Below are 10,343 nucleotides of genomic sequence, written 5' to 3'. Positions count from 1 at the left end.
GAAAACTACAGTTGGCCTTTGTCCTGCACCTTTCCCTGGGATGTGCACAATCCTCTCCTTCAACTCTTCTCTGAATCGGCCTCTTCGTCAGGTAAGACACTAACTCAAATTCACACAATAAGCTACTAAACCAGCACGCGCAAGACTACTCAATTAACAAATTAAAAACTTTATTAAAATAAAATACAAAACAAGCTGTACAAATAGTCAGGGACTAAAACAAGTTAAAATTGCAGCTTTGTAGAGAAACAAAAACAGAACCTCTGAAGAACAGACACACACACACACTCAGTCGAAGGACAAGGACAAGGCCCTCTGGTATCCACCGCACGACACACATACACACACTAGATGGGTCCCCTGCCATCTACCATCTCCCACACACACACCATCCCCCTCCTCAGGGGCTGGGTGGGTCCTCTTCCTCATCTTAATCGTAGTCTTCCTCCTCCTCTTGAGGTGTGGGCATCGCTGGATACATCACCTCATCTAGCGTCATCAGGAAATCATCCAGCTCCGTACTGCACTCTTCTACACACACACACACACACACACACGCACGCACGCACGCACGCACGCACGCACGCACGCACGCACGCACACACACGGGCATCAGACCTGAGCAAAACATCTACATACATACTGGTTTTTAAAATGCCGTTTTAACACACACACACATCAGACCTGAACAAAACATCTACATTCTGCTTTTTAAAGTGCCGTTTTAACACTTTTTTCATGATCTGGAAGACTGAAATATGTAAAAAAACAAAAAAAACAAATAAACACTTGAAATAGCACAACATGTGGACAATGCATCTTCAACCACCGCTTCCTGTTCTAGCACACAAGGAAACGGTGGCAATTCTATTGCAGTACATGTAACAGTTTGTGCATTCCAATATGCGACCTTGCATCCTCCACTTGTGCTTGTGACCTCGTACCAGGAAGTAATACGTCATGATGACATCATTGACAACAGCATTACATTTCATTTCAATATCTTGCAAAAACTCAATTGTGGTAAATGAATAGTCCCCTGACAGCAGGGAAACTTAATTGTTTTCTACACGAAGGTGGGGCATCAGCAAAACGTGAGGCCACAAGCCCAAGTGGAGGACCGTCCGCCTTCTGATTCCTACCCATCATGCACTGCTCTACATTTTTGCTCTGGTTTTGTCCTTTACCCGACGCGTTTTGACAGTGTAACTTCCGGTAACCTCCACAACATCAGCTGATTTTAAGGGTGCACGTGTGTGTGTGTGCGCGTGTTTGTGTGTGAGAGGATAATGTCTGTACTCAAATGCATGCAATATATTTACTGCAATGTGCAATAATGTGCATCAGATCTTTGTGGACATTTTGTATTTGTGCAATTATGCAAGTGGTCAGACACCTTCAGTTCAGTTAATAAGAGTACTCCACTCTAAAAGCTAAAAAACAAAAGAAAAACCCAAGACTTGAATATAATGACGTATAATGAGGCTTGTGGCAAAGAGGATCCGATCTTCAGAGGGACCAAAAGACGCCCACTCAATGCAAAAGAGTATGCTCAAGTTGGGTCTCCAAAGGGGGTATTGTATCCCCCTTCTCTTTTTGAGGTGTTTGCACAAGACGTGCGCTACCGCCATCTAAAGCGCTAAGGCGCTAAGCTTCATTTCTAGTAAAGTCGATTTCTGTAACAGTCTGTTTACTGGCCTCCCAAATAAGACCATTAAACAGCTTCAACTGGTACAAAATGCAGCTGCAAGGGTTCTTACAAAGACAAGGAAGTTTGACCACATTACTCCAATTTTAAGATCGCTGCATTGGCTCCCAGTAAGCCACAGAATTGATTTTAAGGCAATGCTACTTGTATTTAAATCATTAAATGGAATGGGACCCACATATCTACTGGATATGTTTCAGCTGTATGCACCGACCAGGTCACTAAGGTCAACGGAGAAGAATTTGCTGGTGATTCCAAAAGTCAAAACAAAGTGTGGAGAGGCAGCCTTTAGCTTCTATGCTTCAAAGCTTTGGAACCAGCTTCCAGATGACGTAAAAAATGCACCCACTATTGATAGTTTTAAATCTAGACTCAAGACAAAGCTGTTCTCAGATGCTTTCTTAAATTATTGAATGAAAAGACGGTAAAATAAGAGAAGACAAAACCCTGACAATTCTAGACCCTATCAGGTAAACGGAAAAAAGGAGGCCAGACTCCTCTGTCGTCGAACAGTTAAAATCTGAAGACTGCGTATGTTTTTCAAGGTTTTATGTTTTTTTTATGTTTTATTTTATTATTATTTTTACCTTATGTTTTATCTTAATGTTTTAAATGTTTTTTTGACTCTAATTCATTTCCCTGTTTTCCTTTCATTTACATTTGTTAACTTTGTGAAGCACATTGAGTTGCACCTGTGTATGAAATGCGCTATATAAATAAACTTGCCTTGCCTTGCCTTGCGGGGACTTAATTTATTATCAACCTCAGGACTGCGAAGGTCTCCTAACCTAAGGTCTCTTAAAGGGGCGTTCACCCGACATAAAGTGGATACCGGGAAAGAACTGCAATGACATATCTCTGTCTAGAATATCTCTGCTTGTGGTTCAGTGTCGTACCAGGAAGTGAGAGAGAGGGGAGGGGTGAGATCGGGAGCGCGGGCGGCGGCATCATGAGGTCATCGTCCATCTCTGGCAGCTGGGGTTTCCACGACAACCGCGGGAGTCCGAAGAGGGGCAGGTGACTCAGGTACACCACGCCGTCAGCCTCGCCGCTATTCAGGAACTCTGCGCGCACACACAGTAAGCAGTTAGGGCGTCAGACTTGTAGCCCAAAAGGTTGCCGGTTCGACTTCTGACCTGCCAGATTGGTGGGGGAGTAATTAACCAGTGCTCCCCCACAGGGCTGTACATTAAGACCAATTGGTCGCATATTGAGCCTAAAATTTTGACTGTGCGAGAAAGAAAAATAAAACGGGCGCACCTGTACGAGTATGCATTCAACCCTTTCATTCGCATTTTGCTTCTGAGTTCGAGTGCATGATTGTGAGAGCTGCTCATTTTTTTCACAGCCTGTCTGATAGACAGCATCAAACTCCATTGGGAACGCACTTCAAAAAAGACGGTCAATGTTGCTTGAATTCCGTGTTTGCTAAGATTGAGCCATCTCTGCTCCCGTAGCTCAGAGTCAGGAAAAAAAAACAGAATCGCTTCGCACAGATCACTGGTGGCAACAGTTACAAGGCGCGCATGCCTCATCTCCCAGTCGGATGTTCTGTGCCAACACTTCTTACAGCTTTTCGAAATGGACTGCTGTTTAAAACGTTCAAATGCGGGAGTTTGCATTGCTAACAGGAAACCTCTTGGATCCGATAGTGAAATAGCCACTCGGTTTGCTAGCTCATGTGGTTTAAAGGACGTCGTTGTTTGAGCTGTTATGGCGTTTCCCAACCCGCTGTCTTCGCAATGACTTCGCAAAAAAAATGCAATCTCAATCAAAGTAATCAAGTCAAAATATAGTTCGAGGAGTATTCACAAGTAGTGTGCAGTGCGTGCAAATTTAAAGTCTAGTTGGTCCAGTAGCTACCGGTGCTGTAGGCTATCAAAAAGAGTAGCCAACACAGTGAGAATTTTGCTGCTCCCAGTTTCATTTCACACCGTTCCAACCCATGCGTTTGAGGAAACAAAAACTAGGCTATAATAAAGCCCGTTGGATTAACGTGTTGTAGGCTATGTTTAAGATTTAGTCAATCTAGTTCAGTAAGCATGTGATTTACATGCTTTTAATCACGAAGTTATAGCCTAATAATAATAATAATAATAATAATAATAATAATAATAATAATAGGCCTAATAATAGTAATAGTAATGGGAACTGTGATTTATGGCATATAGCAGTGGTTCCCAACACTTTTTGCACTGGGACCATTTTATCCTGAACTTTTGGGGACCACATTTTTTTCACAACCAAAACCATGACTGAGCAAACTTGCTGGCTATTAAAAAAAAAAAAAACAGTGGATATTTCTGACAGTATAAGACTACAATTTTTTATTTCACACCTAGACATTTCAGGGGAGCCCATTGGAATTCCAGGTGACCCCATACCCCAGTGTTGAAAAAAAAACACTGACATATAGCCTAGGCCATTGTGCATGAAGATGAAGAAACAAGCAATGAGCACAATAAGCACAGTATTTTACATAAACACCCCCCCCCCCCCCCCCCCATAACAAAAGTGTTGCAACATTTTTAGAGTGCTCCTAAATTTGTATCTGTGCTCCTAATTTTTTTCATTTAGGAGCACCTGTGCTCCTAGTGAAAAAGCTTAACGTACAGCCCTGACCCATCCTCCTCCATGACTGAGGTACCCCGAGTATGGTCACGTCCCGCTGCAATACTCCCTTGGGGCGCCATAATAAATGCGTAATAAGGCATAATAAATGCAACTTTGTTGTGTGCAGTGTGCACTTGTGTGCCATGTACAGCTGTGTCACAATGACAATGGGGGTTAGAGTTACCCAGTTGGGGATGTCTTTAACGCTTCACTTCTCTGTGACTGTAGTAGTAGTAGTGTCGTTATTGTCCCCCATGGGGGAAATTTCTAGTAGGTGGTGCATTGGACATGAGGACAGTCAATACATACAACAGATCCCTCCCCAACCCAACCCCCTTTCAACATTTACCCTAAGACACACCTTGTACCAAAAACATGACAAAAATTGACATGGACATGGACATTGGACATAGACAGGTATTATTTAACTGAGCGTTTTATCCAAGTCTACAAGTACCCAGGACGCACCGTCAGGACTGTAGGGGAACATCTTCTCGATGTCCGGCTCTGCATTCTCCACAGGCTTCACCACCTCCTTCTCCTGACAACGCTGGGGGGGGCGGGGGGGGGGGGGGGGGGAAGAAAGGCAATGCAATGTATACTTAAGTCATTGATGTTTTAGTAGTAGCATACTTCAGGGCAGTTAAACCACAGCTGATGCCACCATTGTATGGATTTAATGATTTGTTTTTAGTGGACTACCTAAAAAAAAGCACATTCATTGCAGTACATTAATAACCAATTACTAATGCCGGTGAATGTCATCGTCTGCAAATATTCTATGCCAGCATGATGCACAAAGTAAGCCATCTTTTGCCTGTCCTCAGTCACAATGGTTCTTAACCAGAGGTGCGTGCACCTCCTGGGGTGCGCCAGAGATTTCAGGGGGTGCACAGAATTTTGTTTCTGCTTGCGAACATTATAATTAGACCAAATCAAAACCATGTTTTGGTCCCCATGTAAACTCATTATGGTATTGATTAATGTCTCAAGCAACAATCATTGTAATTCATCACTTAAATATTTTTTTAGTGTGTATGCATGTAGAAGTTTGAATTGGGGGTGTGCAGCTTGTCTTGGGCACCGGTAAGGGGTGCTTTAAGGGAAAAAGGTTAAGAACCACGGTTCTAGAATGTTCTCTCATAAATACAATGAACTAAGAAGCAACACTATCAGTGCTCGGCTCTGTTGGCTCACCAGTTTGGGCTCCTCCCTCTGGGGTTTGATGTTGGGGGTCTGAGCCGCCTTCCTGAGGGCCAGACGCTGCTGCAGGGGGGTGCAGGAACCGAAGAGGGGGGCACTGGGGCCAAGCAGGGGCGTCAACGGGGCCTTGAAAGACTTATCTGCACCAAACTCTACAACAACAAAAGAAAAGTTTTGTTAGAGAGCAGTTGAGATAGCCTACTAACATGCACAATTCCTCTCCTCTGTCGGAGCTGGCCCAGTTACTGGGGAACCTCTTTGTGTGTGTGTGTGTGTGTGTGTGTGTGTGTGTGTGTGTGTGTGTGTGTGTGTGTGTGTGTGTGTGTGTGTGTGTGTGTGTGTCTAATACACTTACCTGTACTTTACTGTGACATTGTAAGAATTTTTAACCCCTATCATACTCTGTACACTGCCTACTTCTACATACTATACTATATCATAGATGTATCCATCAACATTTGTTGTCTACCTTAACTGACAGAGTATGTTTCTTCTGCATTGGTCTATCCCAACTCACAGAATGTCTTTTTGCACAATTACCTTTTCTACATTTATTATCTCTATTTTATTTACCCCACCCTGATGACTATTCCTGTGTTTATTTTTGTCTTGAAATGTCCATGTGGGCTTTTGTGTATTTATGTAAGCTACTGGATACCTGAATTTCCCCCTGGGGATCAATAATGTTACTCTACTCTACTCCTCGCGAATACCGGTAGTTGGCTTTTGTACCCCCTTTCACTGCTTATTATATTACAGAGCTGCCACTTAAAAAAAAAAACCCCAAGCAGCAGTTATTTTAAGTACAGGGTATCGGTTACAATCCTAGGAGCAGTGTGGGGTTAGGTGCCTTGCTCAAGGGCACCTCAGCCATGGAGTGAGGTAAATTAGTGAACGGGTGGGATTCGAACCTGCAACCCTCTACTCTAAAGCCCATCTCCTTAACCAAGGCCACAACTGTTCTTATTTTAGGCAATTTAATTTAATTCAGGGATTATTTGAGAGAGAACGAGTTAAGGCAATGTTTGGAGGACCAGTCGGGTCTTCTCGTAATAAACAAGGGGTGAACACATGTCGTCGCCTTAGGATTATAGGGTTCTATCTGACTTTTGACCAGTTCTGAGATATTGAGGTTTAAAGATTTTGCACTCTGTAGATCAGAAGTGGCATATGGAATAGGTTTGTTTGATACACTAGACTTAAAGACACCTTCAATGAACTCTAAATCTGAAATATTAAAATCATCGAACATTTGGAAGTGGTGTTTTTTAAAACAGGTAAAATGTAGATAGAACCTTATTGCACTGAAATCGCAAAATGTTTTTAGGATTATAAGGTTCTATCTACCAAAACATCAAAATTAACAATAATTTCTGAACAAAACTCATAGATTACTAATAAAATAGTTGTAACAACACTGTTTAAAGAAAATTAAGTGGTATTTGGAGATTGCAGGCCACTGTATGTATTGCTGTACGATGCGATTTTGCACTGTATAATTGGGGCACTCTGTAGATCATAATTGGCATATGGAAAATGTTAATTTGAAACACTAGACTTAAAGACACCTTAAATGAACTCTAAATCTGAAATATTTAAATAATTGAACATTTGCTAGTGGTGTTTTTTAAACAGGTAGAATGTAGATAGAACCTTGCCGCAAAATGTTTTTAGAATTATAGGGTTCTATCTACCAAAACATAGAAATTAACAATGATTTCTGAACAAAACTCATAGATTACTAATACAATACAACTAATACAAATGTAACAACACTATTTAAAGAATATTAATTGGTATTTGGAGATTTCAGGCCACTGTAGGCCTATATATATGTATATATTGTATGTATTTATACAATACCCGTAGTTAGATAGAGATTAACCTAGATATTAAACCCTTGGTTATTAGGGGTTCAGGGGCTTGTTCCCTAAGAAAATGAGGGGAAAAAGTCACATTTTAAGACAATACCAGAATGGAGCCCATGGCCAAGGCCCATGTCCCAGTGTGGTGGAGAACCTATGTCCCAAGGGCCGTAATCATCTTATCCGGGCCCGATATACTTTTAATGTTATGCAGCTTCACATGAAATATGACATATTTTGTAAAATATTCTTAGGAATTACATTTGCAATACAATTAAGTTGCATTTTCAGAGGACCTAGTGAAGGTGGGGTCTGTTGTGAAGGTGGCCGCCTTCAATATAGGCCTAAAGTGCAGGGGGAAATCCTGATTTGTGTTCATAGTACAGATGCAAAAGTTTCTCCACCCCTGGCCAAGTGGTTAAGGAGACTTTAAAGCAGATTGTTACAGGTTTGAAACCCACCCTACCACTCAGTGTCTCACTCCCTGGCTGAGATGCCCTTGTGCAAGGAATCTAACCTCTTACTTCTCCAGGGACTGTAGCCAATACTCTATACCAATACCTTGTACTGTAAGTCCCTTTGGATGAAAAGCATATGGTAAGTGTAGGCCTAATATTATGTAATTTACTGTAAAATACCAGGTGTAGATCTGTTAGCACTGCAATGCAATTCAAATATGCATTAGAGTTAAGTGAAATATTTTTGTATAGTATGGAGTTGTGTTTCTAAAATATTGCATACTGCAGTAAAACTGCACTGTTGCTGCCAGACTGCACTGTTGCTGCCAGCACTGCTGCTTGCTTCCAGGGCTGCATATAATACAGTACCCACTTTTACCAGGTAGCCTACCTGTTTTACACTTTCCGGGGATGAATAATGATATGCACAATGTTTTAAAAGTGATATTGAAACTGTAGCGTGGATGATGAGCTTTAAGGCCCCCTTGGTTCTTGCGGTCACTTGGCCTGGGTCAGTGTAATCTGTCATTGAGACCACTACATTATCTTAAATAGACCTAATAAAAGCTACACAATCTTAAATATGCTAAAAGCCTCCAGAAAATCTGAACTATACAGCCATCGGATTAAATTAACAAAAAAAGCCCAATAGGATATGCAGCACCTGTTCCACAGGTGGCACCTGGGAAAGGTTAGCCATGGCAAACTTAGATAGATAGGCCTAACGATATTTTATTGTAACGTTTGTCCCATTATTGGAGTGGGAACCAAAATGTGTCAAAAATAATAATAGTGAACCAAAGCCATTGTATATTAGTCAGATTACCATGCTGGTAGCCTACACCATGCGCAACCAGCGAGCACTTTGGTCAAATACAAGCGCTGTCTATAGTCTTGAACACGTGCGTAAAGATTGCTGTCATTACTATCTTCCTACAGGGACTGCTTAGCTTGGTAAAATCAATTGTGATAGCATCTCATCGTAAAAGCTATGTGATAAGGTAGGCTTAATATTGATAGCCTAAGTTTGGTCATGTCCATGATAGGCCACTTTATGAGCAATTCTGACCCAACGCAACGCAAAACCTAATGTTGCCTCACGTAAGCACAGCTAATTGGCAAGCATGGGATTAAGAATTGCCACGTTTGTTCTTTGAATGTGTTTTGACCTCAACTTTCTAACGTGGGCTACATCAGTGTCACTGTAAGTTGCAAGATCTGTCCAACTTGGTGCATAGCTCCGCCTTTTGCTGATTAAATAAGCGGGGGTGCATTGGAGTCGCCATCCTTGCTTTGAATGGCAAACAGAAGCTCATATTTGCAACATTTTGAGAGGCAATGTTAGCACTGAGACCGGAGACATGCGTTGGTATCATAACAAATGAAAAAGCAGCTGATTAGCCGCTTTGCAAAGCTGCTACATTCAATTGTGTCAGATAGAACCCTATAATTCTAAGTTGAAGTGCAGTTTTGCAGATAGAACCTTATGGTTCTGAGGATTAAACGGTGAAAAATGCATAAAACGTTAAAAAACACATTCTAGGATGTAAAGCAGTGCTACTATAATATGACTATGGCAATAACTCAATTTCGACCAAAATGTCAGATAGAACCCTATAATCCTAACGCGACGATGTCTTGTCACTTCCAGTCCACAGGGAGTGAAACCCTAGAACTATATGTTTTACCTGGAGCAGACTTGAGTCGCTGGCGGTCCTTGCCTGCGGGTAGCCTGAGGCCCGCGTTCTCCTGGCTGGCGAACAGCGTGTTCATGGCTGCAAAAGATGTGTGGGGACGAGGAAGAAAATAAACATGACACGAAGTCGCACTACCACCCAAACCAGCAGCCCAACTACCACAGATTGCGGCAGTAGGCCTAATGAAACTCGCCCAGTAGCGCAGAGCACCAATGCAGCAAAATGGCTAGTGATAAACATAAAAGATGTCATCTTCTAGTCAAACTACTCGTAATTCAGTTCACCCCCGCCACCTGGGGTAAAGAAAGGCATTAATCATACAAGTAACAAGCAACATGGTCGAACAAGAACCGATATAATAGAACGGTAAAGGTCATCTGGCCCACTCTACACACCAACTGTAAACAAACGCCATCTCATACATTAGCCTACAGATGCATCATCACGTTTCCTGATTGCCATGCTACGCGACATAGCAGACAGCAGTATGGAGAAAGAAAGCCTCAACTTATTATTCGTCAAACAAGGTGTTAAAACTGCCTTACCTGTTCCCTTTTTGGAAACAGTAGTGTTCGAATCAAAGGAAAATCGGGAGCTGCCAAAGCTGAGAGATTAGAGTGTCTAGCCTTCAACAAGTGGAATAAAACGCCGGTGTGTTCCGCGGCTTGTCTTTAAAAATCAACTTACACTCTGATTGGCTAGGGCTTGTCATGTGGTAGGCTGCGTCATGAGCTGCGATTCGCGCAAGACGGTGACGGCGAATCACATACAGCTGAGAGACTGGTTATATTTCTATTTT

General features: G+C 42.1%; 1 protein-coding gene across 1 annotated transcript; it reads right to left on the bottom strand.

Moving 5' to 3' along the window:
- Nucleotides 1-282: 282 nt before the first annotated feature.
- pttg1 (PTTG1 regulator of sister chromatid separation, securin) lies at nucleotides 283-10,213 on the bottom strand. Its single transcript, XM_063193930.1, has 6 exons — nucleotides 10,090-10,213; nucleotides 9,536-9,622; nucleotides 5,519-5,676; nucleotides 4,790-4,871; nucleotides 2,605-2,772; nucleotides 283-531 (listed from the first exon to the last, which is right to left on the bottom strand). The coding sequence occupies exons 2-6, from the start codon at nucleotides 9,618-9,620 to the stop codon at nucleotides 431-433; spliced, it is 594 nt and encodes a 197-aa protein (XP_063050000.1). The 5' UTR covers nucleotides 9,621-9,622; nucleotides 10,090-10,213; the 3' UTR covers nucleotides 283-430.
- Between the last annotated feature and the right edge of the window lie 130 nt (nucleotides 10,214-10,343).

Source organism: Engraulis encrasicolus, unplaced genomic scaffold (assembly GCF_034702125.1).
Source record: "Engraulis encrasicolus isolate BLACKSEA-1 unplaced genomic scaffold, IST_EnEncr_1.0 scaffold_67_np1212, whole genome shotgun sequence".
Classification (NCBI taxonomy): Eukaryota; Metazoa; Chordata; class Actinopteri; order Clupeiformes; family Engraulidae; genus Engraulis; species Engraulis encrasicolus.
The sequence above is the reverse complement of the archived record's forward strand: the minus strand, read 5'-3'. Positions and strand labels throughout refer to the sequence as shown.